The sequence below is a fragment of the Dryas octopetala genome, chromosome 2 (genome assembly GCF_963921425.1).
Source record: "Dryas octopetala chromosome 2, drDryOcto1.1, whole genome shotgun sequence".
Classification (NCBI taxonomy): Eukaryota; Viridiplantae; Streptophyta; class Magnoliopsida; order Rosales; family Rosaceae; genus Dryas; species Dryas octopetala.
Window position 1 is genome coordinate 28,717,916 of NC_141367.1, and position 26,770 is coordinate 28,744,685.

The window sequence follows — 26,770 nt, forward strand, 5'->3', positions numbered from 1 at the left end:
TACTTGTATCAGTTTGGTTTCTAGACTTATAATTTGAAAAATTTAATTTCCAAACTTTTTTAATTTTGTCAATTAAAATTGTTTAATCAATTTAGATTGAAATCAAATGAACATGTCTGGGGCTGAAATGTGCGTGAAGTTATGGTATAGTTTAGAATGAGAATTTTGTTCTTAAAAAGGACACGTGACTGACACATGATTTTATGCAAACAGAGCTTTAGACAGAAAGTGTGTAAATTGATTGAACAATTTTAATTGGTAAAGTTGAAAAACTTTGAGAATTAAATTTTTCAAATTAAAAGTATAGAGATTAAATTGATACGAATATAATAGTTTGAAGATCAAAGTGAGATTAATCCTTTTTTGTTTTAGTTTTTAGTGAGGTCAACGACTCAACATTTACCACAAAAGTGAACGAGGAACAAAGTAGGAATAAATCGGCGAGTAGGGTGTGTGATACACGTACTTCCAAACAAGAAACATGTCATCATGAGTAACGAAGTGGGACCCGCTGTGACAAGTTGCGCTTTCCTACCCTAGAAAAAGTAAAAAGAACTAGGTGGTACGTGTCAGAGATAACGTACATACCCACGTGTGGAAGTGGGTGGGGCCCGCTCTGTTCTGTGTAGGCTTGTAGCAATCACCAACTCATGAGAGCAACTTGTTGCCTGCATTTATGGAGAACTTTTTCTTGCCTTTTCTTATTTTAAAAGAAAAAAATAAATCTCATAGAAAAAAAAATGATCAGAGAGAGAGGAAAGGACAACAAAGAGGGGATCTTCAATCTTGGTAGGATGATCTGCTAGGACACGTCATTGATGTTGACATGGGGATGAAAGATTCTCCGACACATTTGGTCGCCACGTGGTGGTTACAAGAAACTTGGATAAAATTTAGGCGATCTTTGAAATGACAAAAAGGCCTCCAGAAGGAGTGAAAGTATGGCCCCAAAAAAAGTGTGGTATGGAAAAAGCCAGAAGGAGTCATAAATCTGAAATCAGAGTTGTTTTTGTTTTCTATAAAAAAGCTTTCAGGCAACCAATTATTAGACAAAGGACTTCAGACCCAAAAGAAAATTGACAAACGACCTTTTTGGGTACAAATTTTACAAACCCTTTCGAGCACTAGCAGATTGTGAATTACCCCCTAAGTTTTCGCATTAGATTGTGAATGTATGACATGAATTGTCTGTACCATAGTTCTCCTGCAAAGAACTTCAACAATGATTTTTCGTCACTATCTAGTCCACACATAACTGAGAAGTTTCAGATTTCTCATGTGAGGTGGTTTCAAGATGTTAAGACGGAATAACCCCAAAAAAAAAAAAAAGGGAAATCCAGCAACACAATTATGAAACTTCCCATAAAATTATTCCACAAAACTATAGTTACAAAATTTTTTAATTAAAAAAATAAATTCAAAATCAATAGACGGGAAAGAATCAGCTCATAAAAAACTCTAACAATCAATCATAAGGTCAAAGACCTACGGTGCTGCTTCCTAAACTCTGCCTACAAAAAACACCTACCCTATGAGATCTCGCCTAGAAAGGAAAAATCTTGCAAATAAGCTTCTAACTGGGAGTCGCAACCTAATTCAAACCGCTGCTACCTTCACTGTTTGACGAGCAACTTTTCCACCATTCTGATAAGACCTCTGCTGATAAGTTTCTCCGTTACGCCCGCCATTCCCCCTCGGTTGACCTGAGAACTCACCCCGCTTCTCAAAATCATTTCCTCCATAACCACGGCCTCCGCTATAGTTCCCGCGTCCTCCGCTATAGTTTTCATGACTATAGTTCTCACGGCCACTGGTATAATTCTCGCGGCCCCTAAAATTGTCACTTCGATACCCACCCCTTCCTGAAGGAAACCTTCCTCTATCATTGTTTGCTGCAAAAATAAAACATCATGAGCAAAACAACAGCATGGTAGCTCCAAGCATATTTAGAGTGAAAACAACACATTTGAATCTTTTACTATAAATATATAAGGTTTTAATTACACAATTTTCAATGATTTTGACACAGTTACCGTTTCATAATGTTTTTGTTCTATGTTCTTTACCCAAAAAAAAAAAAAAAAAAAGAGACAAAGATGGGAGATGAGAAAGAGAGTGAGGAAAAAAAGGGAGAATAGATAGAATTGAACTAAAAACCATTTAAAATTGTTTTTATTTTGAAAATCATTCTATGTATTGGTTATCTCTTCTCTATCTCATCACAATTTCCTCACTCTTTCTTTATGAAAAAAAAAAATAGATCACAAAAAATAAACATGTTATCAAATATTCAAATGGAACCGGAGTGAACGAAACAGTCATCTTAGTCTAAGTATTCATGACAAAGACAATGAAGACATGGTGGAAAAAAGAAACTAATCTCTACAAAAGCACATAATTCAGGAAGTAATTCAGACAGAAAGATTAATTTATTTATTTTTCTAAGAATTCAGGCAGAAAGATGAATAATATATTTCAACTTGCCTCGTCTTTCTTCAATAGATAGCTTACGATTGCCAAATGGGATAGGAGATGCCTGAAATAGTACATGCATGTTAGATGTTAGATACGGTTCTATAATATGAACTTGCAAATATATAATTAGCTAGCTGCATTTTAACAAAATGAGAACAAAAAAATCTTTATGTTCTTGCTAGAAAACCAAAACTAATAAATGAAAAAAAAAAATTCTAAGCCATTTTATGTTAACTGAAAATTAAACCAAGGCTTTTCAGGCATACATATGCACAGTGTACAAGCTTGGTTTCAAAGCACTTCTGAGGACATCAAGTCACAAGGGTCTAACTGCCAGTTCACAAGCACAACACATTCCTTCCCCCACTTCATAAAATCATTTTTGAACTTAGAACATTAGCGTGTGAGCAATTAAATCATTGTACTGCATGCACAATTTGTATTTCTCAAAAATATGAATATATCATACAAAATCTAATGAAGACTACAAGGAGATATATTCAGACTGAGCCAAAATATGCAAAATACAGAGCTTATACCTTAAGTGCACTTTGCATGGAGCTAGCAGATTCAAATTCCACAAACCCAAAACATGTTCCCTGATGCTGGATGTACGAGCATAATACAAAAAGAGTAAATACCAATAAACCAAAAGGCTCGGATTCAACATGAATAAAAACTAAATATAAACCAGACCTTATTGCTTCTAACTTGAATCCCACCACTCTTGATGGATCCAAACTGCTTAAAAGCCTTATCCAACTCTTCACCAGTTGCATTCATAGGCAAATTAGCAACAAAAATTGCATGGACTTTAACTGCAACAATGAATACAAAAGATACAATATATAAATAATTTTTGACCTAACAGTGAGAAAGTTGCATAACACCACCAAACAGGTGCATTGAGAAATATCAAACCTGCAGGAACATTTGCCTTTTCCACAGCAGTGTTGTTTCTGGGAGGTAAAACTTCAGGTGTTGCAGGCGCACGGGGCCGTTCAACAGGTTTAGGTGGGGGTGTCCTAACCATGAATGGAGCTTTATTCTCAACCATGTCATTCACCTAAACCAAACAGAACATTAGATGATAAGTATAATTTTAGTTATACCAACTACAAGACAACCAAAACAAGAACTCACCACTGATGCAAAAGACTTCTTTGGAGTATCCTTCTGACTTGTAGAAGCAGCTGCCTCAGTGACTTGGGGAGCAACATTGGGTGCAACATTGGGAGCAATATTGGGTGCAACATTGGGAGAAACATTGAGAGCAACATTCTGTCTTGAATCAAGAGGATTATCAGCAACAATAATTTTTTCAGTAACAGATTCCTCACCATTCTCCAACACATGATTGACTTCATTTCCATTGGTATCATCAACCTCCACAGATGTAGTTTGACTCAGCACAGGCTGATCAGCAACACCAGAAGACTCTGTAATAACTAAGAACAGAAAACCCATAAATATTATAGGGTCCATTAACTTTAAGGTACTCATAGCCCAAAAAGTTAACCAAAAGCATCTAATCTCACAAATTTAATTTTAAGGTAACATCAACCCACCCACAACCATAAATTTAATTTTCATATAACATCAACATACCCAGAACCACAAATTTAATTTTCAGGAAACATAAACTCACCCACAACCCAAAACAGTTTCAGCACTATGCAAACAAATTTAATCGTAAACCGTTTCAATTTTCACTGCAGTTTCAGTTTTCACTCGCAGTTTCAATTATGAGGAACACTCTTATAAATTCGCAGTTTTAGTTGTCTGACACAGTTAACAAACTCAAAAAGTCGTAGTTTCAGTTTGCATTTCATTTTGCAATTTCAGTTCATAATTTCAATATTTTTTAGATCTGAGTTTCAAATCTTTTGACAAAAAAAAAAAAGAGTTTCAGATCTAAAAACATGGCCCTGGAAGCAGAGGAGCAGAGTGCTAAGAGGAGGAGGAGCCTAGGAGGAGGGACGGTGGCGAGAACGTTGGATCAAATCTGCCCAAAAATAGATATGTCCTCTGCCTCATCGCACTCTCCCAATTTTGAAAGATGTTGTATGGGTGCTTACTTCTTACGTTGACTATAAGGAAAACAGCAACAAGTGTGTGTAAATGTAAGCACCCACATTTGCAGAGTTTGATGATATGATGGAATTGTGATATTGATTGATATGATGAAATGAGTGATATATTATGCAAGAGGAACGTATATAGAGAAGAGAGATTGATGTTGATGATGGATCAAGAAAGTAGTAATAGCAGCAGCAATCATATTTAGGTGACCTGATTATTAATAAAAGGCAAAACTAGAGAAAGAGAAGTGACATGATTATTAAAAAAAACTAACCAAATTATTATATTTTACTAATAAGGGTATTACACGTTAAAAATAATAAATAAAAGGTAGCCTAGAGTAATTAATTCAATATTATATTCCAAAGAAAAAAAGTGGTAAACTATATTTGAAAATCACCTATTAATGGACACGTAGAGCTTACCATGGTTTAGGGTCAAAGGAACTATATTTTCATCAACATCAATATTTGTCTCATCATCCACGTACTTAAAAATATCATTCATGACAAAGTACCCTTTGTCTTGTGGGGCTAAAAAGAAAGTTTGAGTAAATTTTCTTCTCAAGTTGTCATTCCCAGTTAAACATCCAGTCACTAAAACAATCACCCCATCCTTGAATGAATACTGAGAATCAACAGTCAATATTTGTACTTGATAATTGTGGTACTCCAAGGAGAGTATCTTGTCATTGATGCCCTGATTTCAAATAAAACATCTAATTAAATCATCAGACATTTAAAATCTGGTTAAAATGCACAAAAAAAAAAAGCTGCTATAACATCCCAAATTTGTCATCTGAACAGAGAAACAGGTATATCAAAGTTTAAATTTTCTTAAAGATTAAAAGCCTGTACCAAAAAAGGGGAAGGGGGAAGATGGCAACATTAATACTGCCCAACAGTGAGCAAGGCAAACGAAGCAGATGAAGAGCAGCATATTGCAACCATATTAACAATGCAATCCTCTTCCCATCTATAAACGAAGATGGCACAACCTACCAGATAGCTTAAGACCCTCTTTCATCTGAACTGAATCATATAACTTAAGTAATTTACATATATACAATTCCATTGTCATGAATTTACATGCATTTTATAGCCACCAGTGACTTCATACTGTGCTTCATCAAAAAGTTATGAGAACCAAGTAATGATCTTTTGTGAGACACTATAAAAACCTATTTACAAGACTTACTTGTACGGTTGCCACTGACGTCATTGTACCATCTTGTTCAGGCCGGCTCAGCAGACTTGACTCGGTGTAAAATTTATGAACCTTTTTAGGCGATTTATTAAGATAAAGATAATACTGCTCAACAAAAGCGTTGCCCACTATCTCTGCGCTTGGTGGATCTTCTGTTGGATTTGCCATCTCTGCATCAACAAGGAACTGTTATATTCTATTTTCAATCACAATATTAAATTGAAAATATAAACCCAATTTAAAATTCAAATTTTATATTCTTCATAAAATTTTACAATTCATATGATTTTTCGTTAATAAGTAAAGGGATATTTTTTTATAATCATTAATCTCTCCGAATCAAACACAATGTGAAATAAATTTCAATGACTTAAGCGAAGCAAAACCAACAGATTTGACTGACGATTAAGTAACCCAAAATATTCCTAAACAACCAATGCAGCTTCTACGTAATCAAGGTGAGTGCTGTACAGTACTGGGATGATCATGACCAAACGGGAAAAAACCTAACCCTAAGGCTCCATTGAATATAAATAAATATGTATATATTATTATCAGTATTATTAAAACCAACCCAACCCAAATCTAAACTTTGTTTTTGATTGAACACAAATCTACAAACTTTGCATCATCAATCATCATGCCTGACAAGGAACAAACTGGATTTTAAAACAAATCATAAACAAAATAAATTTTTGGATCTATAAACAAGAATTGAGCTCAAAAGATTACCCGCATGGTTATGATACAATGCAATCAACCAAAAAATCAATAATAAATCTATAAAAAAAAAACCCTACCGGCAAAATCGACCACGCCAGAAGGTCGAAGGAGAGAGAGAGAAGCAAAGCAGCGCTGTGTCTGCGGCTCGAAGAGAAGAAGAAAAAAAAAAAAAAAAAAGGAAAAAGAGAGTAATGTTTGGAAGAGACGGAAAGGGTTGAGATTTATAGGGATTTTTTGGGGTTGGCCAAATCCGAGTCCGATATACACTCTTCGACCGACCGTCTTGGTTGGAGTTGGAGGGAATTTTCGTATTTTCTCTGCGAGTTTTGGTGAGTGGGGTACACCCACAGAATCACAACGTCGATGGTACGAGGATTTTGATGACACGGCTTCGATTTATTTTTAGAATGGTGGAAGGGATTGATCCGACGGCCCTGATTGATGGAGTTGGTGCCACGCTGTGTGTAAAGACGGTACCTGATATTTTACAACAGTAAGCTCCGCGGAAGGTGGGCAATGCATCAAACGCGCCTAAGAGGGAAGGTGAAAATTATTGAATCCTTTCAAGGAAGGAAATCAAATTGCCAGATTTTTTTCTTTTACCACAAGAAATTGCCAAATTGAGAAACGCTTTGAGAAAAATTAAAGAGAATATTAGTTTCAGTCGTTCACATGGCAAGTTGTATGGATCACATCTATCAATAACTATGAGTTATTAACACACTTATTGACGACCAACACTACATAGCCTTTTATTAAATGAAAAAAGTTATAATAATTTGTGCCTGTATGAATAATGCAGGTAAATTTTAGGCATAAATTTAATTTAGATACATAACTATATATGTCATTTCAATGGGATCTATGAACTGTAAAATATTTCAAATATACACCCGATTTATTATCTAAATTGAAAAATGGACTTCCGTTCATCGATTTGTTGATAAATCAGTTAAACAACTTGGCTTTTGCTGACGGAGATTAATTGGCGACGTGGTGCCAACTCAGCATACCTTTCCTGCCAAATGAGTGACACATGTCCACCTGACACGGGCCCACACACCCATCACCTCTTTCCCGCTCGTCGAACGCTTTCCTGACCATTTAGTCTCCCAAAAACATCATTTTTTTCCCAAATTCAAATATAAATCTCTCACTTGTGTTCGACGAGCGAGAAAAAAATGATAAGTTTGTGGGCCCGTGTCAGGGGTTAGGTGGATAAGTGTCATCGTGTCGCTTATTTGACGGGAAAAGTTTGCTGAGATGACGTCACATCGCCAAGTAATCCTGATCAGCAAAAGTGAAACTGGCATTTACCTGATCTCTCAACGAATCAATGGACGAAAGTCATTTTTCAATTTAGATAGTAGATCGGGTGTATATTTGAAATATTTTAAAGTTCGTAGACCCCGTTGAAATAGCATATATAGTTATGTGTCTAAATTGAATTTATGCCTAAATTTTATTGTGTGTTCTGTATAGTCTAACTATAATTGAAATCTAAATGTTACCAAATTAGCATAAACTCATTTTGTTAATATCTATTCATTCTTTAGGTATGCTTCTTTTTTTGGTTAGTATCTTGATAAAAATTGACATTACATTGCAATTTTTTTGTATAACTAAATTTAAATTTGGAGGAGGATATCAAACTATGACTTTGTGGATACAAATTTGCTCTCTTTTACTTCCATTGTATGAAGAGAGACTTAATATGATAATATTTGAGAAATTGATTATTAGATTATTGTATACGACAAAATTTACGGTTGAAGTTTGGTGACATGAATTTGTAATGTTAAGAAGACCTCATTTTGATACAACACTGTGTACCATATTTCTATCATTATTGTTATACATAAGTTTTTTACTGCAACAAATATTGAATCCATATATCGCATAGCAATAGTACCCCCACATGCATGTCATGACATAGATGTTATATATAAGCCATGCATATATTTATAACAATTATAGCACATACAATGACTAATTTCTCGACTGGTCAATTTTTATTTAAATTATAAGGTTGTTATTACTTATTAGATTGTCAAACGATTAGTGTATTTAATTTAAATTTCTATAATCCAACAATTCAAATATGTTCATGTTGTTAAACAAAAATATCAATGCTTATATTTTTCATGAAAACTAGCTTTTTTTTCAATGCTAACTCTATAATAAGTTAGCATCCATCAACTAGCTTTTTTTCTTTTAATCAAACAACACTGAGAAGTGAGAACTAGGTTTTTTTTTTGTTCTTATAATCAAACGACATTGAGAACTAGCTTTTTTTTTTTTCTTTCAATCAAACGACACTGAGGTAAGAGAAATTCAAACTCGAGACTTGTAGTCTCGCAATTATTGACTAGTTATAGTAGAAAACTTTGAATTTTATGATGAAACGGCTTGAAACCGTGATCTAAGAGCTGTGTTTATAATTAAGATGCGAATGTGTAAAAGTCGAAAAACATAGCCAAAACCCTTAAACCCCTCAAATCACATAGCTAGAGATGTGCGGAATCGCTCTGATAATCTGCGGCATTCGTTTTGATTTATCGTCTCTGCTTCTCGATACCGCCACATCTCCAGTCCCCAAGTCCGAGCAAGTCGGTCTCTTTTTCGTTTCTTGTTCAATAATCAAAGCCATTTTGGCTCAGCCATTTGACTAATAACTACCTTTGTTGGTCTTGTGCAGGTACTGTTCACCATAGACGACCTCAGAGCCGCTTTACGGAGGAGGGGTCCCGATAGCTTAGGCAGCACGAAGCTGCTTCTCCATTCAACTGTTTCAAGTTGTGTCCCGGAGCGAGAAATTGTGACTTGCATTGAGGGTGTGGAGGGGTCTGATTCTGAAGGCAAAAGCAATTGTTTCTCTTTGGCAAATGAACAAACACATCATGTGCAAAGCCAGTTCTGCACCGTACCCAGCTCTGCAGCTGAATTGCTCTTCCTTGGTGCGACTTTGCAGCTCAGGGGAGTAAACCCAGTAGTTCAGCCCTTGATAGATTCGTCTAAGAATATCCTTGTTTATAATGGTATATAAATCTTTTGTTTCTTTTAGAGATTTGCGTTGTATTTTTAGAGTTTGCTTGCTGTTGTGTATTGAAGTTGGGTTCTTTTTTGATTGTTGTTTTTGGAAGGTGAAATATTTGGGGGAATAGACATTGCCAGTGATGAGAATGACAGTGAAGTTCTTATCCAGTTGCTGGGAGAGTGCTGCTCTTGCAATCCCCATTTGCATCAAACAAATTATTTTGATGATATGGGTAAAGGGTCTGTCCCAGATGTTCTTTCCAGGATCAAAGGGCCTTGGGCTATCATCTATTGGCAGGTAACTCCAAGTGGTAAGTTTCGTTTTAGTTTTGACTAGAATTTGCTGCAGAATTTGTCTTGTTAGGGATATTGTTTATGAATTCCATATGTAATTCCATGTATAGGAAAGTTCAAGAACTCTGTGGTTTGGTCGAGATGCATTTGGTCGGCGGAGTATTCTTGTTCACTGGCCGACAGTGGAAGACTCTCGGTTTCTGCTATCGTCCGTATCATCTGTTTCTTCAAATGAGCCTTCTTCTGGTATATATTTCTCGGTAGAGCGTAACTCGTCTTGCTAATTTTGAAGCTAAATCTTGAATCTTATGCAAAGAGAACTGTCTTTATTGATTAATGTCAATGCACTGTAGATTTTGAAGCTGAAAATGGAACTACCAAAGTTTGTTTTTGGGAAGAGCTTTCATGTGGGATATACAGTATATCTATTGATGCCCCAGATCTTGACGGGTTTTTGGTTGGTGAAGTGAAAAAGCATGAATGGACTAATGCCATGCTAGAAGAACTTATAAAATGGGAGAGAACTTCTGTTGAACCCAAACACGAAGAGTTGCATATTTCCCCTTGTACGATGCTAAGAGGGCAATGCGATATGCACTCAGTTAATTTGGATATAATGCCATCTAAATCAGGTTAATATCATCTATGGTGCAGAAAGTCTTATCTTTTAGTCAGAAAAATCTAAACTTAATTCAGCATGATTTTAGTTTGGGTGTTGTTGTCTGAGATTGTTATTGTGCCTTTTGTTTTGACTGAGTAGGGCCTATACAAGCTTCAACTTCAGTGCCAGCACAGACTGTGCTGATTGCTTTAAGGGAATCTGTTAAGCGTCGCTCTTCACTACATACAATTTTTCAGGTTCAGAACTCTTATTCTACTGAATCATTATTGTTCTGGTTGTATGTTCTAGGATACTTTTAATAATGAATGATGAAGTACTTTTAACTTTTTGTGGTTCATTGGTGTGGTTTGACTCCAAATTGAAAGAAAATATCTTTATGGATTTTAGCTTGGATTTTTGGGAACTCTGTGTATATGACAGCATGGGAGGTAGGCGGTAAGTGATTTATATATTTTGGTATTATTGATATCAAACACTTTTGGTTGGAATAAATAGGCAGGTACACATGATATGGATAAGGAACTTGTACCGGTGGCAGTTCTTTTTTCTGGTGGATTGGATTCTATGATAATTGCAGCATTATTGCATGAGTGCCTAGATCCGAGCTGTAAGTGTTGCTGCATAAGCTAGGTCAGCAGTCTTTTGCCTAATGTTCAATGTTTGCCTGAAGAAACTCTGTTTACGTTTTGCATTGTGGAATCTTTGTGTATCAATCTTTTGCTGAGTTGATTTTCTATTTAAATTTCTGTTGGCAGATGAGATTGATCTACTTAATGTGAGCTTTGATGGTCAGTCTGCTCCTGATAGAATCTCTGCTAAGGCAGGAGTAAACGAACTGAGAAGAATTGCACCTTCAAGAAAGTACACACTAAACTTTTCTCATGAGTGTCTTTGTTTAAGGTTTATTGGCTCAACATGTGCATAAAATAATATATTTTGCATAATTTATGTTTAGTATGTTAGCACATTTGAACTTCATTTAAAGGTTTTGATATTCTTTTTTTTTTATTTTTTAAATTTTCATTTGAAGGTTTTGATATCAGCACAAATTTGGTTCTTTGCTTTGTGCTTGTGCTTTATGAATTTGGGAAATGCTAAACACAGTCCAGCGCCAACCTGCTTTATGAAGAAGCGTTTATGGTCCTTGTACTCAATATAACTTGGCGCTGGATTAAAGTCATTGATGGAATGATAGGTTAATCTGTCATCTTGTTTATGGTGTTCCTTACTACATGGGATTGAAATGCAGGTGGAAACTCGTGGAGATTGATGCTGACTTATCAAAGTTGACCTTTGAAACAAAGCATGTCTTGTCGCTCATAAACCCTGCCAACACCTACATGGTACCCATTTTCATTCTATGGTTTAGTGTAGTTTGCATGTGTCCAGGATACGTTTGCTGCTGGTAGTTATATTCTTATGTTGTTATCACAAGTATGTTTTTCTTTTCAAAAAAAAAAAAAAAAATCACAAGTATGCAACATGTCCCAAGATACATTTTTCCAATAGGTAAAATATTTTATTTAGTTTTGTAGGACTTAAATATAGGAATAGCTTTATGGCTGGCTTCTGGTGGTGATGGATGGGTGTACGAGGAAAATAGCAAATATAATGTTGAGGATCCTCAATGTGTCAAATACAAGTCCAAGGCTAGAATTGTCCTTGTTGGTTCCGGTGCAGATGAGCAATGTGCTGGCTATGGTAGGCACAGAACAAAATATAGAAGTGGGAGGTATGCAAATATATTGTTGTCTTGTAGAGAATTATTGCATTCTTTGGGGTATTCATTCTGGTTGTCTAATGAGTTATCAGTTGGCTTGGACTGCATGAGGAAATGAAATTGGACATGCAGAGAATTTGGAAAAGAAACCTTGGGAGAGATGATCGGTGCATTGCTGACAATGGCAAGGAGGTATTGCTAAGAACTTGGACAAATAATATTTATTGTCTCCTTGACTTGTGCTATGTGTTGATTGTCTAGTCTTAATTTATTCTAGGCAAGGTTTCCTTTCTTGGATGAAGATGTTATAAGAATTTTACTTGGGTTTCCACTCTGGGAGGTTACCAACCTTGATCAACCAAGTGGAATTGGAGATAAGAAGATTCTGAGAGAGGTCAGTGCTAATACCTTTGTTCAGTATTTGAGTTGCATCATTTGACCCTAAATTAGAACTGTGTGGAACCATGCAAAACATTGGTTATTCACTCTATTAGAAAGCCAATAATTTTATATGTTTATGGTTACTTTTGCTGATAGGTCAAGGCTGTCAAGCCCTTTCCCCCTTTTCTCTTTGGGTTTCTTCTCCCTTTCTATTTTCCAGAGCCTTATCTCAAAACACTTTTTCATAGGTCTACTTTTGCACTTAATGTGTACTGAATAAAATGCTGTCAGGCTTTTAAAGTTGTTATCTGAAATGGTGAATCATGACCAAACGCTAAAATGCTTTCCTATTATGTGCTATGAAGGTTGCAGAATTGCTTGGTTTATATGAAGCTGCTGCTCTGCCTAAAAGAGCTATACAGGTGTTAGTCTTTTCTGTGTCTCTCTCTTTTTCTTTTCCCTATTTTTTTTGGAGCTTGCACAGAACTTTGAAGGATTTTTAGAATTCAAACATCCATGCATCTTCTATTGAACTTTTAATTTCAATTTGCCTTGTACTTGTCCTTTGGTTTTCTTGGAAATAGTAAATCCATTCCCCAAGATGCATATTATTGGATTTTCAAGATGGATTGAACTATGGTTTTGTTTGTTTCTAGTATTATGATATTATCAGGGGTCTATTTTTTTGAACAATCGTGAAAATAAACAAAACTAATTTTATTTGGTGTCAGTCATTATAAATGTCACAAAATGTGATGAATTAAACTTCAGACAGCAGCACATAAAAGCTGGTTATGTACAGACTGTTTTATAGTTAATGTACTTATCCAGAACAGTTTTATAGTTAATGTACTTATCTTTACTTTTTTCATTTCTCTTTGATAGTTAAGGTGATTTAATCGTTGAATTTTCTGCTTTTCTTATTTAGTTTGGTTCAAGAATTGCAAGGGAATCAAACCGAAAGAATTTTGGAAGTAACCGTGCAGCAAATCAGGCATCTGCGGGAAGTGCAGTAATTCACAAGCGGTCAGACATGGCTTAGTGGGATTCTTTGATGCAAGGCCAGAGACATGTTTACCTCTCCATCTGCTTTCAGTCTGCTTAATTCTACATGGCTGTCTTTTTGTGAGTGTCTTGGAAATGATGATTGTGAAGGAGTCAGAAACCACATTGCTTTATGCACATTTGCATGCATCTTTGATCTTTTTGTTCCTCTGGTGTTTAATTACATACGATTATTATGTCGTATTACTTTGTATGATTGGATTTGCAAAAATTTGGGCCTTTCGTAATTGATCTGGTGTCTGATATTATGCAATTTTTGTGGAAGATCCCGTTTGCAACTATGGCTTTGAATAATTATCGCGACCGCGGAAGTTTTGAAAAATTACATTGGCAACCTTATTGTTACTGGCGTATGTTGAAAGTGTTTTTCTCAAAATTTGAGAGTCGAACACTAAATTGTAAGCTTTAAAAGAATTATTCTACACCCTAAAGTAATTCACCATAAATAAGTGTACAACTGACTTTAAATTTGTATATTAAAAAAGAAAAAGAAAAATAGAGATACAATTACCCTTAATAAATCATGTAAAAGAAAAAACACTGCAATTGCCTACCGGAAAGAAAAATAAATGAAAAAAAGGGTAATTTACTAATTTGTCTACTTGTCTTGAGAAAAACAACCAACTATATTTGAAGTAAATGCTCGAGCGTCCATGAATAGTTCTCCTAGCTTCTCCTGCCTTTTGATTGTTTCTAAGAGAGTAAAGTTTGTTTGGACTAGGGACCAAAAACCTTCATGTTGCCGAAGACTTCTACTAGGACTTGGATTTTCTGCCTTGCTCCATTGCAAAGCTAGTACCAAACTCAAATTTGAGCTTTTGAAGACAATTGATTTAGATTTAAGCTTGATACCAACATTGCAGGGAAGTAAGGGAGAAGATCTAATTCTCTTCTACTAATACCTATATATCAATCATAGGTAATTAACCATAACATATTTGAATGACATTTAATTACATCAATAATAATTTGCCGCCGTATTAGTGTCTTACATATGACAACAAGACAACAAGGTGAACAAGATCATAAAATAAGAGCCATTCAACGATTGTAATTAAAATGTTAGTTGGAAAATCAAATCTGTTTGCGAGCTTTTTATGCATTATGTATGTTATGGGGTAGATGAAAGGCTTAAGTTGTATCATAGGCTCACAATTCTTGTTCTACTAGGGTTTGGAGAGCTGGTGTATTTTTTTTCTTTTTTCTTTTTATTTTATTTAAAGTGTAGAATTGAGTTTAATGTTATTAAAAAAAAAGTAGAGATACAATCATACAATGAACAAATTTAGGGGAGGGTACGAATAGAATTTCCCTCACTTTTCCTTTTGAAATTTTGTTTTTGTATTTTAATTTTGGGCAGTGTGTGTGAATGATATTTTCAACCTTTGAAGGGTCTAATTGCAATTTTGCCTGACCTCCTCCTCAGTTCTCTACCACGTCTAGCGCCGTTAAACGGTGACAGTCACAGTCACAGACAGAGCTTCTCCTTTCTCAGGTCTCCTCTCTCTGTCGCCGAGATGGAGAGCCATAGCTCCTGTAGCAGCAATAACACCAATAACAAGGACCAATGGAGAGCAGAGGAAGCCATAGGTGGCAACGCTGAAGCTCTCCAAGCTCTCAGAGAACTCATCATCTACCCTCTTCTCTATTCACGTGAAGCACAAAAACTCGGTCTCAAAGTAACACATAAGAACACTCACTCTTTCTCTTCTGCTACCTTTAGTCTTATACCGCCTCTAATATCCATCTAATTCAATTGGGTTTCTGGGTTTTCCTTCAGTGGCCTCGAGGTTTGCTTCTCTACGGTCCACCAGGCACAGGAAAGGTATTGAATGGTCCTTTTTCTAAGGTTTTTACTTGTTTGCTCATTATTGAAGTTTAAAAATTGGTTGCTAATTTTGCGTTTATGAAATTTTATTTTTCTCTCATGTTAGACAAGCTTGGTACGTGCAGTGGTTCGAGAATGTGGTGCACATTTAATTGTCATCAGGTACCATATTCCTACCCAATACTTTGATCTTTAATCTCTGCTTTAATCTTCGCGGTACAAATAAAATGATGTGTTTTGGAATGTTACTCTTGACTTGTAATTAGTTATATGATGTTATGCTCAAGTGTTTTAAATTTCTTATTAATCTCTGTCTTGTTTTGATGGTATTTTCTAAAGTCCACATTCTGTTCACAAAGCACATGCTGGAGAAAGTGAGAGATTTTTACGGGAGGCATTCTTAGAGGCGTCATCGCATACATTGTCAGGGAAGCCATCAGTTATCTTTATAGATGAAATAGATGCACTCTGTCCTCGCCGTGATTCGAGGTATTTGATTTACTCTCTAAATGAAGATGGATGTTAATTGGTCCTTGAACACGCTTGCATTGTCTCTTTATTATTCGTTTCTGAAAAACTGTTACTTGTTTGCTTCACTTGTTCCTTGCTGGTTGTTATCTTTGTTTACTCTTGTCTTTTAACATGTTTAAGTTATGTTTGAATTGCAGAAGAGAGCAAGATGTTCGTATAACCTCTCAACTCTTTACATTGATGGACTCCAAGACTTCCTCAACATCTGTACCACAAGTTGTTGTTGTTGCATCCACTAACAGGTATTTTTATTCTAGAATTTATGATGTGATTTTATCTGGTTATATACCAGTTGATAATGTGTAAGCATTTTTTCAATATATGATGGTTTGATGAGGGCTATGATCTGTTATTTCATCATGGTTTTAAGCTTTCCTGATATTCTGTCCTTGTTAATTTTTTTCCTGCATTCTGTTCATCTCATAGCCAATTAACCAATTTTCAGCAGAACTAAGTGGCTGTTGTATTAGACAATTTTATTCCTTCTATGCTATTTCATATTGTTTTACTAAATTTACTAATATCTGGTTTCTACATTCAAACTACAAAGAGTTGAAGCAATTGACCCAGCACTAAGAAGGTCTGGGCGTTTTGATGTTGAAATTGAAGTTACTACACCTACTGAAGATGAACGCTTTCAAATTCTCAAGGTGAGAATGATTCTTTCCGAATTTTGTAAGCAATCTGGGCTTTTGCGGTACTGTCAATCAACCTCTCAAATTACTACCCATTATTATTATTTTTAAATCCAGTTGTTTTTCAGCTAGTTTAATAGAACGTTGGAGAGGGCGAGAGATATGGGTGTTAGATATAATTATAACTTTGCTAGTGATTGTTCAGCTCTACACAAGAAAGGTTCCTATGGATCCCAATGTTGACCTGCAAGCCATAGCTACATCTTGCAATGGATTTGTTGGGGCTGACCTGGAAGCTTTATGTCGTGAGGCTGCCTTGTCTGCAATGAAAAGGTATTCAGATGCCAATAAAGATGGTGCGTTTAGCTTATCAATAGAAGACTGGAAGCATGCAAGGTCTGTGGTTAGCCCAAGTATAACAAGAGGTGTCACTGTGGAAATCCCCAAGGTGACTTGGGAAGATATAGGAGGATTAAAAGACTTGAAGGTGTGTAAATTTTTGTATTCATTCTGGTTTGGAGTCTGATGGTACTAATTATACCTTTCTCATTTACAGAAAAAGCTCCAGCAAGCTGTTGAGTGGCCTATTAAATATTCTACTGTGTTTTCAAGGCTGGGAATATCACCCATGCGGGGAATTCTCCTCTATGGTCCTCCAGGATGCTCAAAAACCACCCTTGCTAAAGCTGCTGCACATTCTGCCCAAGCTTCTTTTTTTTCCTTGAGGTTTGAACTTCTTTTGTAGTCTTCAAGAGGGATATATTAACAGGAGAATCTTAAAATGATTGACTTATTCATGGTACCGATTTAGAATACTGTATTGGGTTGCTTAAATACCTTTTATTTTGTTTGGGCTGAAGCCCATTTCTTAGGATATATTTCTCTTAGAAATTATTCAAGGCTGAAGATCATAAAGTTAGGTGCCTTTTTTCCAGATCAAAGGGGTAGGTGAAACAAAATGTGCAATCTCAAAAGTAAAATTTAGTGTCAGGCTGATTTGCTGAAACAAAATGTCACCTTTAATTATTCATTGGAAGGAAGCTGCTCACCTTAAAGGCTATTTATGGTTTTACAAATACAATTAGTCTGTTGACAAATTAAAGAGTTGCATGCCTGAATCTCATAAACTTTGAATCAGTGGTGCAGAATTGTTTTCAATGTATGTTGGAGAGGGTGAAGCTTTGCTGCGCAATACCTTTCGGAGAGCTCGCCTTGCAGCACCCAGCATAATATTCTTCGATGAGGCAGATGTAGTTGCTGCCAAACGGTTAGTCTGTTGCAGTTATCCTATACTGTTCTTTGTAGGATTAACATTTACTATGACTTAATTTTTATGTTATGTTGTCTGGAAAAAATTTACAATCTAATGAAAGTTTCCATGATGGGCTCCTACAGAATACATACAAGTTCCATAACTTTTTCATCTTCCTTAAATGGCAGGGGTGGGAGTTCAAGCAACAGCAGTACTGTTGGAGAGAGGCTTCTATCTACTTTGCTGACTGAAATGGATGGTTTAGAAGAGGCTAAAGTAAACACTATATCCCATAAAATTATATTACTTTCGAATAATTTAATCAATCTGTGAGAGGTATCGATGCTGCATCAGTTCTCATTTTCCATGGTTTTAAAATTGTATTCTCATTTGTTTTATAGGGAGTCTTTGTTTTGGCTGCTACAAATCGTCCTCGTGCAATTGATGCAGCATTAGTTCGCCCGGGGCGTTTTGATTTGGTAAGAAGTTTGTTCTGTCATATGATTTTGCCTTGTTATTACTCGCAAAATCTGGCATGGTTTAGAGCTCAGTTACTTGGTGAAATTGTAGGTGCTCTTTGTCCAACCACCGGATTTAGAAGGTCGATATGAAATACTTCGTGTACATACTCGGAACATGAGAATAGGAGATAATGTTGATCTCAAACAAATAGCAAAAGACACTGAGCACTTTACAGGAGCTGAGCTGGAGGGTCTGTGTAGGGAAGCTGGAATAGTAGCTCTGAGGGAAAACATATCTGCCACTGTAGTGTGCAATCGTCATTTCCAGACTGCAAAAGACTCTTTAAAGCCAGCATTAACCAAAGCAGATGTTGATTCATATTTGGCTTTTGGTTCTACTGCTTAGAACTTAGAATTAAGTGCTAAGCATACGAAGTGCATATTTGGCTTATGCATACATACAGATCAAACCCAACACCATGTACTAACCACTACCTGCAATTCTGCAAATGTTAGATTAGATGCGTGCAATTTTTGCCACATTGTTCGTTTGTTAGAGCCCTCCATCTATTTATTTTCTTTTGTTTCAGGTGATATAATATCCGACTTTCAAGTTTCAACCCAATCAAAAATAAAAGAAAGTGATATTTTCTTGATGAAAAATGGGATTAAATATGAAGAATAAAATATTATTATATTGACAGAGGTGGGTTTGGCGCTCCGTATCTCTTTTTAATCTGTGATGTTTTTTAGGTTTTTTTATTGTATTTATTTTGGTCAAAAGTCAACATATTTATTGTATTTAGAAGTTCGAAAAATTAATTTGTAGCAGGCCATAACCCATCCCAAACCCCACCTCAGCTTCCAGGCCTAGACTTAATTAGCCTAGCCCTCAAAGCCCACCTCTACCAAAGTAAACTTTAACTTCCACTTTTACCCTTACTCCATTACCTCCGTTTTCTTCTTATTCGGTTATGTACGTATCTTCTTGAGTGATTCTTCTTTGGTCTCTCACCCTCTCAGTCCCACACTATTAAGAAGTCTCTGTGAGCTTCAATGGCTCAAGGACGGTTCAACAACTCTACGAGAACCCCTAAACGCAAGCTCCCTGGTGAACACCCAAACTCAAAGAAGAAACAGGAAGAAGAAAACAAAAGAAAATGCTCATATATTTCTCATAACTGATAAGTTTCAATACAAGAGACTAAATAAGGAATCCTAAGCCTAAGGAAGGGAAAACGTGATACCTAGCCACATGGGCACCTGACCTATTACAGTAATTAACAAGGATAAGGCCTAAAGTAAATAAAGATAAAGGCTCATGACAACCTAAGTATAAGATAAGGGTCCAGTATATCAGCCCAAGTATAGTGGGGAACTCATCAATGCCACCCCCTTCAGACAAGGCCTGTCCTCAGGCCTTAAAAATACTGAAGCTGCATCTCTCTAGGTTGCATCTTCAAGAGAAAAACCAGACCACTGCACCAACTAATGTGTGACTAAACCACGGTCCAAAATTTTCTCAGGAACCATCTTCAAAGCACCAGTATCAGTGACAGGCGGTAAGGTGGGATGAGAGACAATATGCTGCCCGAGTTTAGCTTTTAAGCAGAGAGACATGAAACACGGGGTAATTAATAAGGACAAAATTGAAAAGGGTTAAATACAAAAATAGTGCATGAAATTTACATTGATTTTCAATTTGGTTCATTAACTATAAAAAGTGTCAATTTGGTTCACAGATTTTTTAAGTTGTAACAAAACAGTACAAACGTTAACTTTCACCAGAAAATTAACAGAATTGGTCACATAAAAATGTGATGAACGGACTAAAATACACCAAAAAATGTGGTCACTTGCTGTCCATACGACTAGTTTTCGTTAAATTTTTTTATGGAAGTTAACATTTGTACTATTTTGGTACAATTTAAAAAATTTATGAATCAAATTGATACTTTTTATAGTTAATAAATTAAATTAAAATTCACTGTAAAGTTCATATTACATTTTTATATTTCAAAATTATATTTTGTCTATAAATATAAAAAATGAAAACAAAAAAACAAGTTTCGGAGTGAAACCAAACGCACCCTAAATTTTCGAGTGTACTTGCGAGTTCTGCATCTTCGCTGATTCTTCTTCCTTCTTCGGTCGCTCTGCTCACTTCCCAGTTGGGCAGTTTCAACTTCCAACCCACTATTACTTTCTACTTTCTGAGCTTCAATGGCTCAAGGACGACTCAAACACTCTACAAGGACCCCTAACCGCAACTTCCCCGATGACAATCGCAAAGTCGATGTCTTTGCCAAGTAAAGCTTATTACTTTCTGTATGGTTGCTCAGAAACTCGGGAAAAATGACAAAATGAAATTGCTTTTTTTGGTTATTTAATTTCAAATGTGTGGTTTTAATTTTAGGAGGCAAAGGATTGCGCAGCACAGGAAGTCTCTCCCAATAGCTTCTGGTATTAGCTGAGACCATTTACTAAATAATCATTAAATTTTTTTTTTTTTTTAAAGGTTTATCTTAGAGATGAATATTGGTGTTTAATTAGTTGAGAAACGGCTCGTCGAGGAGGTTCAGAAATATGATACTTTGATTATTGTTGGTGAAACTGGAAGCGGAAAAACAACACGTATGTTTTATGAATTCACAACTTATATTTAATTATGTTTCCGCTTTCCGTTTTTATTTTGATTTTGTGCCAAGGATTTTAAAGTTTATTGTGCTTAGCTTTCAATTTGATGGTGTATTCCCTGTGATATGTTTTTTAGAATTACCTCAGTTTTTGTACAATGCGGGATTTTGCGGTGATAGGAAACTCATCGGGGTAACTCAACCTAGGCGTGTGGCTGCTGTGACTGTGGCTAAACGTGTTGCTGAGGAATGTGGCGTTAATTTGGGTGAAAAGGTTGGTTACTCCATCAGATTTGATGATGTGACCTCTAGTTCAACAAGGATCAAGTACATGACAGATGGATTGCTACTGAGGTAAAATTTATATGCAACTTTATTAGGCCGATTTGTTTGCTCTCTAATATTTTCATCTAGTAGCTTCATTAACATATTCTACAATCAATTATGGCATATGCACCAGACAGTTGTTATTAATAAATTGCTCTTTGGTCGTATGTTCATTTTGGAGTCTGGCTAGGTTTTGGTTTAAGTCAGAAAGTAACATAATATTACCACCTGTGTGCATAAAAATATTTACCCTGCCAATTATTTTTTATAAGAAACTTATCCACAAACTTTAAGTAAAAAAAATATTTATGAGCTTTTTGAGATAACATATCTCTTGAAAACAAATATCCGTGGTGCTTTGGGGAATATGAGTGAGAAGAAATGAGATAAATAGGTGAAGCAGTTGGGGAATATATGGACATGGACAAGGAGGCTCAAATATTACATGAAAGTTTGGGAATTTTCTGATGTATTCTTCTCTCTTGGAGGTATGAATAAATAGATACAGTCTAGGTCTAAAACAGGACTAAAGCAGTGAATAAAACAAATACAAGAATTAAGCCTAAACTATTGGGATTTACATTTAAGAGAGTTGACTAGAGAGAGCTATACAAGGTAAGTCAGAGAATAAATAAATGGAATTAATGAGGTTGTCTAACATTACATATGTTGCATGGTTGTAGTAGGGTTAATATGTGTACCTATCAAGATTTATCATAATTCACAAATGTTCCTCCACTCCCCTTTCTTTCTCTCTTTTCAGGTCTGAACTGATATAATGTTTGGTGCACTTTCAGGGAAGCACTATTGGATCCTTATCTCTCTAGGTATTCAGTCATTATTGTTGATGAAGCTCATGAGAGAACTGTCCACACTGATGTGTTGCTCGGCTTGCTGAAAAATGTACAAAATGCAAGGTCAAAATCTGTCAATAACCACCAAAATAATAAAAACAAAAAAACAAATGATGGCATGGAGTTGGAGAAAGAAAATGGTGCTCAGTGCTTCAGTTTTCTCAAGCAATCCCAAGGAAGGACCCCATTGAAGTTAATTATCATGTCTGCCAGCTTGGATGCACGAACTTTCTCTGAGTACTTTGGTGGTGCAAGAGCTGTACACATCCAAGGGCGACAATTTCCTGTGGATATATTTTATACTCTTCATGGTGAACAAGATTATCTAGATGCTTCATTAACTACCATATTTCAGGTATTTAGTGCTCTTCATCGGTATCTCTGTCAAGCAAACTTTTGCTTGCAAGTTGTAAGTTTGTTTGAGTTTATATGAGTGATTAGGTTTCATCTCCTTTTGCCAAGGATAAAAGCATCATTAGCTTGTGCATACACAAAAACTGTTCAGTACACCTTCTGAATCTATTTGTGGTTTTGTTTTTATAACTTGATAACATGCCCACTCTCTCTCTCTCTCTCTCTCTCTCTCTCTCTTTTTCGGAATGCTCTTGAATGCAATGCTTATTTCGTATTCTAGCTATTCAATTTTTTTGCCCATCAGTTTTTAAAGGAATTGATTGGAAATAGCCTTTCTCATTATGACTTAAACTGACTTCGGAAGTATTGAAGCACTTTAAGTAGTCATTAGACCTTAAATGGTGAAATTCCTAAACAATGTTCATGTTCTTATATATGTATCTCTGCGCCATTAGATTCATCTGGAGGATGGCCCTGGTGATATACTTGTATTTTTGACGGGTCAAGAAGAAATTGAATCTGTGGAAAGACTTGTCAAAGAAAGACTTAAACAATTACCTGAAAGAAATCAAAAACTAGTGGCTGTTCCTATATTCTCATCTCTTCCGTCAGAACAGCAAATGCGAGTTTTTGCACCAGCCCCTCCTGGGTTTCGTAAGGTAACTTAATGTTGTTCATTAGCATTTATACTGTATTAATAGTTAGCGTTCAGATGTATTGTGATTGTTGGCATAAGAAATTGATAATATATATTCATTTGGGTAATCTCCAATCCTGTTGTGTTGTTCTGCTAGGTAATATTGGCAACAAATATTGCTGAGACATCAGTGACAATACCTGGAATCAAGTATGTTATAGATCCTGGATTTGTAAAAGCCCGTTCTTATGATCCGAACAAGGGGTTGGAATCTTTGATTGTTGTTCCTGTTTCAAAAGCACAGGCTCTTCAAAGGAGGTAGGCATAGTTAAGAGGACAGTAAAATTGTCAATTTAACTTTACGTTATATAAACTGTTTATGTTTCTTTGGAAGCTCATTTTATAACACTTTGAAACAGCGTAGCATCATTATCGGTAAATTATGGTTGTAATCCAATTTAGTTGATAACCCCTGGATATTTCAACTGATGCTTAAGAACAGATAATTTTTAATGATGAATGATTTTATTGTGCAGTGGACGTGCAGGGCGAGAAGGACCAGGGAAGTGCTTCCGCCTCTACCCAGAGATTGAGTTTGAGAGACTTGAAGATTCGACAAAGCCAGAGATCAAGCGGTGCAACCTCTCTAATATCATATTGCAGCTTAAAGCTCTGGGTGTTGATGATATCATTGGGTTTGACTTCATAGAAAAACCTTCAAGGTGAAATCTTGAATAGGTTCTGTTTTGTTTTTTTTTTTTTCTTTTGGTGATGCCTTTTGGAACTTGTGATGGTAGAAAGCAATTGGCTAATTTAGTGGATTTTTTTCAAGCAATTAATTCGTCTAATAAATATTTGCTTTCTTGTCTATCAGATAAATTTATCATACATGAATCTATTGTACATTTGAACAGGTCGTCCATTGTCAAATCACTGGAGCAACTGTACCTGCTAGGTGCTTTAACAGATGAGTGTATACTATCAAATCCAGTTGGGAGTCAGATGGCTCGCCTTCCCTTAGATCCTATCTATTCAAAAGCTCTAATCCTAGCAAGTGAATTCAATTGCCTGGAAGAGATGTTGATAACTGTTGCGATGCTCTCAGTGGAATCTATATTTTTTGCTCCCCGTGAGAAATTAGAAGTGGTATGTGTATGGATTATTACCTGTATGTCTCCTGTTAATTTCTCAAAGATTATATAGAATTATTGGTTGAAAGTAAAATGAAAGTAACTTGGGTGAGTTATTTGTCAAAATATTTATTTGCAATGTGGTGATGGTAAGAAAATAATCCAATAGGTATTGGTGTTCTGCAAACAATCTTGTCTATAATTAAGATGATTCAGGTGAGCTAGGCTATTTGATTAATTGATTGGATGAATTGAAGCAGAAAATTCATGAATGGAAATCATGTGGATGGGTTTGATGACAGACAACTGGTATTAAAAACACCAATCTTGGCAAGGGCTGATCACTTGATTCATGAAAATGAAGTTGCTGTTTAGTGCAAGGCCTTGGTGGATTAACATTCCATTCTTGAACTGTTATTCCCAGTTTCCACAGGTTTATGATCTCACAATATGGAAAACTGTTGCTCCATAATCTTGTTGCTTTACACAGATATGACAAATACTGTTCTATTGTACTTACATTTTTGTTTCAGCACCTCATTCCTGTTAAAGTGCTTTATATATCTTCCTATGGCCAGGCAAGAACTGCAATGAAAAGCTTTGCAAGTCCAGAGGGAGACCACCTCACTCTGGTTAATGTATATCGAGCGTTTGATGAGTTTTTGGAGAAGAGATCAGGTCTTAGTAAAGAGAAACATGAAAAAGTTCTCAGGAAATGGTGCAAAGAAAATTTCATTAATAGTCGTTCCCTGAGGCATGCTCGTGACATTCACAGGTTGGCTATTTATATTCCTAGTTGAGTTATAGATATATTTCTTCTGGTCTCATACTAGATTCATTAGTTAGAAATGGGCAGAATGATTTTCTCCTTTCATTGAATTGAATATAAACATATTACAATAGTCATAATAAGGAAAGTATGAAAATCAACTATACTAATAGCTAATTACAGCTATCATACAACTAATAGCTAAATTACAGCAGCTAATATACAGCTAATTAACTAAATAGCCTATTCTAGTCTTCACATGCTAACATCATTACCACCCCTTGGGAAGATCTGTATGTCTAAATATAGCGTATATCCTACGCTAAATTGAATAGGTGCTTTTTTGCAGCCAAATTCGAGGAAATGTTGAACAAATGGGTCTTCGTGTTGCCTCTTGTGGGGACGACATGCTTCAATTTCGAAGATGTCTTGCTGCCTCTTTCTTCCTCAATGCAGCCTTAAAGCAGCCGGAGGGAACATACAGGTCTTGAACTTACTCGACATGTTTTGAAATTCTTTTGGCGGGTTTCTTTAGATTCCGAACTTTTACTCTTTCACTAGGACAACCTTTGTAAGTGAGGATGTCCTTATAACATCTGAATTGTAGGTCATGAGGATGTCTATTATTTAATTGTCTCCTTTTGTCATATAAGACCTTTCACAGTTACTTAACCAATTGACAGGGCTTTAGCAAACGGACAGATCGTCCGGATCCACCCGTCTTCCGTGTTGTTCCGGGAAAAACCAGAGTGCATAGTTTTTAATGAACTAGTCGAAACTAATCATAAATACATCCGCAACACAACAAGGATTGATTATTTATGGTTAGCTGAGCTTGCTCCTCAATTCTATGCCACGCAGAATGAATGTAGTGCAAAGAGGTATGCTTGATTATTTTCATTGCTGTTTGGATGCATTATTTGGATTGAACTTATACATGTTATTAATTTCATTTTTACTTATGTACTGCATACCTTATCATGGATGTAATTCTCTAGTTCTAATCTTGTTCTCTTCCGTAAGATATCATTCTCTTCTTTGTCACAGATGATATAAGATATACTTCAACCTTAAGCTCTTACAATTACAATATTACATGCAGGCATGGGTAAGATACTTCCCACCTTGGATCTGCAATGTCAGATAACTTGGTTGAAAGCTCCACTGTAATTCTCAAGTTTTGATGTCTGATTCCTGGCATAGGTAACATATCTATATTGTTTAATGTTGTGAAAATTCACTTTTTGATGAGTTACTCAGAATGTGGACCTTGATGGTGATGATGTGTTTGAGGTCCATCTGTTGTCTACTTGTGAAGTAGCAGATTTTTGAAGAGCCCCTTAATCTTGTCCGGCCATTGATTTATACAACTAGGAGGCTGTTCAAGAAAGCAATCTCCTGTAATGGCTTTTTTATGGCAATATGATGCTGAACTAAGCTGGCTGTTGCAGCTGGGGCATCTAAGCTTGACTAAATCCATGTTGGATACCAGTTATAGCATCCTACATGTTCCGGTGAGAATACGACTTAAATGTTGATTGATGGGATGATGACAGCCTTGTACCAAGTCAGGAGGAAGAGGTTTGCCGTTTGTGAGATCACCTTTTCAACACCCGAAGGGCCTGTACTTGCACAAAATACAGGAATATGTACACTTATAAATCCAACAAATTTATTCTCTTGTGAGTATTATAGATTTCTGAAGCTGGGTCAATCATGTGAGTTTTTCGAATCCGTAATCATTTCTAATTG

At 35.9% G+C, this 26,770-nt stretch overlaps 4 protein-coding genes across 7 annotated transcripts; 3 read left to right on the forward strand and 1 right to left on the reverse strand.

The window, feature by feature from the left end:
• Positions 1-1,335: 1,335 nt before the first annotated feature.
• Positions 1,336-6,809, reverse strand: LOC147295256 (nuclear transport factor 2-like). The gene is made up of 9 exons (XM_086232432.1): positions 6,564-6,809; positions 5,755-5,933; positions 4,983-5,256; positions 3,619-3,923; positions 3,397-3,541; positions 3,172-3,293; positions 3,015-3,080; positions 2,485-2,536; positions 1,336-1,892 (listed from the first exon to the last, which is right to left on the reverse strand). Exons 2-9 carry the CDS (start codon positions 5,929-5,931, stop codon positions 1,597-1,599), a joined length of 1,437 nt encoding a protein of 478 aa, XP_086088558.1. The 5' UTR covers positions 5,932-5,933; positions 6,564-6,809; the 3' UTR covers positions 1,336-1,596.
• Positions 6,810-8,955: 2,146 nt separating this feature from the next.
• On the forward strand, positions 8,956-13,868 carry LOC147295257 (Asparagine synthase family protein). The gene is made up of 14 exons (XM_086232753.1): positions 8,956-9,095; positions 9,185-9,524; positions 9,630-9,820; positions 9,927-10,062; positions 10,170-10,448; positions 10,577-10,674; positions 10,934-11,045; positions 11,194-11,299; positions 11,688-11,781; positions 11,974-12,170; positions 12,251-12,350; positions 12,436-12,552; positions 12,905-12,961; positions 13,468-13,868. Exons 1-14 carry the CDS (start codon positions 9,000-9,002, stop codon positions 13,579-13,581), a joined length of 2,037 nt encoding a protein of 678 aa, XP_086088879.1. The 5' UTR covers positions 8,956-8,999; the 3' UTR covers positions 13,582-13,868.
• A 1,152-nt stretch (positions 13,869-15,020) lies between these two features.
• On the forward strand, positions 15,021-18,902 carry CDC48B (cell division cycle 48B). Its single transcript, XM_086233235.1, has 12 exons — positions 15,021-15,283; positions 15,385-15,429; positions 15,539-15,594; positions 15,772-15,921; positions 16,101-16,205; positions 16,514-16,613; positions 16,804-17,085; positions 17,155-17,324; positions 17,737-17,865; positions 18,039-18,126; positions 18,252-18,329; positions 18,421-18,902. The coding sequence occupies exons 1-12, from the start codon at positions 15,122-15,124 to the stop codon at positions 18,715-18,717; spliced, it is 1,662 nt and encodes a 553-aa protein (XP_086089361.1). The 5' UTR covers positions 15,021-15,121; the 3' UTR covers positions 18,718-18,902.
• A 1,489-nt stretch (positions 18,903-20,391) lies between these two features.
• On the forward strand, positions 20,392-26,718 carry LOC147295259 (RNA helicase family protein). Of its 4 annotated transcripts, XR_015120383.1 has the most exons (14): positions 20,392-20,620; positions 20,728-20,774; positions 20,865-20,945; positions 21,085-21,301; positions 22,072-22,483; positions 22,938-23,141; positions 23,277-23,437; positions 23,656-23,841; positions 24,034-24,265; positions 24,828-25,024; positions 25,368-25,502; positions 25,702-25,899; positions 26,121-26,221; positions 26,337-26,718. XR_015120383.1 is itself a non-coding variant. In XM_086232314.1 (13 exons), the coding sequence occupies exons 1-13, from the start codon at positions 20,535-20,537 to the stop codon at positions 26,128-26,130; spliced, it is 2,166 nt and encodes a 721-aa protein (XP_086088440.1). In that variant the 5' UTR covers positions 20,392-20,534; the 3' UTR covers positions 26,131-26,718. The 4 variants fall into 4 exon arrangements, 3 of the variants coding, with proteins under 3 accessions (XP_086088440.1, XP_086088441.1, XP_086088442.1); XM_086232314.1 differs by having other exon boundaries at positions 26,121-26,718; XM_086232315.1 differs by lacking the exon at positions 20,392-20,620 and having other exon boundaries at positions 21,128-21,301; positions 26,121-26,718.
• Positions 26,719-26,770: the final 52 nt, after the last annotated feature.

Excerpts from the sequence above, each read along its gene's own strand:
- LOC147295256 (XM_086232432.1), bottom strand. The coding sequence starts at position 5,931 with ATGGCAAATCCAACAGAAGATCCACCAAGCGCAGAGATAGTGGGCAAC. Across the intron at positions 3,081-3,171 it reads TTCAAGTTAGAAGCAATAAG|CATCAGGGAACATGTTTTGG; the intron begins GTCTGGTTTATA and ends TCGTACATCCAG. Across the intron at positions 2,537-3,014 it reads CCATGCAAAGTGCACTTAAG|GCATCTCCTATCCCATTTGG; the intron begins GTATAAGCTCTG and ends GTACTATTTCAG.
- LOC147295257 (XM_086232753.1), top strand. The coding sequence starts at position 9,000 with ATGTGCGGAATCGCTCTGATAATCTGCGGCATTCGTTTTGATTTATCG. Across the intron at positions 10,675-10,933 it reads CACTACATACAATTTTTCAG|GCAGGTACACATGATATGGA; the intron begins GTTCAGAACTCT and ends TGGAATAAATAG. Across the intron at positions 11,782-11,973 it reads ACCCTGCCAACACCTACATG|GACTTAAATATAGGAATAGC; the intron begins GTACCCATTTTC and ends TTAGTTTTGTAG.
- CDC48B (XM_086233235.1), top strand. The coding sequence starts at position 15,122 with ATGGAGAGCCATAGCTCCTGTAGCAGCAATAACACCAATAACAAGGAC. Across the intron at positions 15,595-15,771 it reads GCACATTTAATTGTCATCAG|TCCACATTCTGTTCACAAAG; the intron begins GTACCATATTCC and ends TATTTTCTAAAG. Across the intron at positions 15,922-16,100 it reads TGTCCTCGCCGTGATTCGAG|AAGAGAGCAAGATGTTCGTA; the intron begins GTATTTGATTTA and ends TTTGAATTGCAG.
- LOC147295259 (XM_086232314.1), top strand. The coding sequence starts at position 20,535 with ATGGCTCAAGGACGACTCAAACACTCTACAAGGACCCCTAACCGCAAC. Across the intron at positions 22,484-22,937 it reads CATTAACTACCATATTTCAG|ATTCATCTGGAGGATGGCCC; the intron begins GTATTTAGTGCT and ends CTGCGCCATTAG. Across the intron at positions 23,842-24,033 it reads TTCATAGAAAAACCTTCAAG|GTCGTCCATTGTCAAATCAC; the intron begins GTGAAATCTTGA and ends ACATTTGAACAG.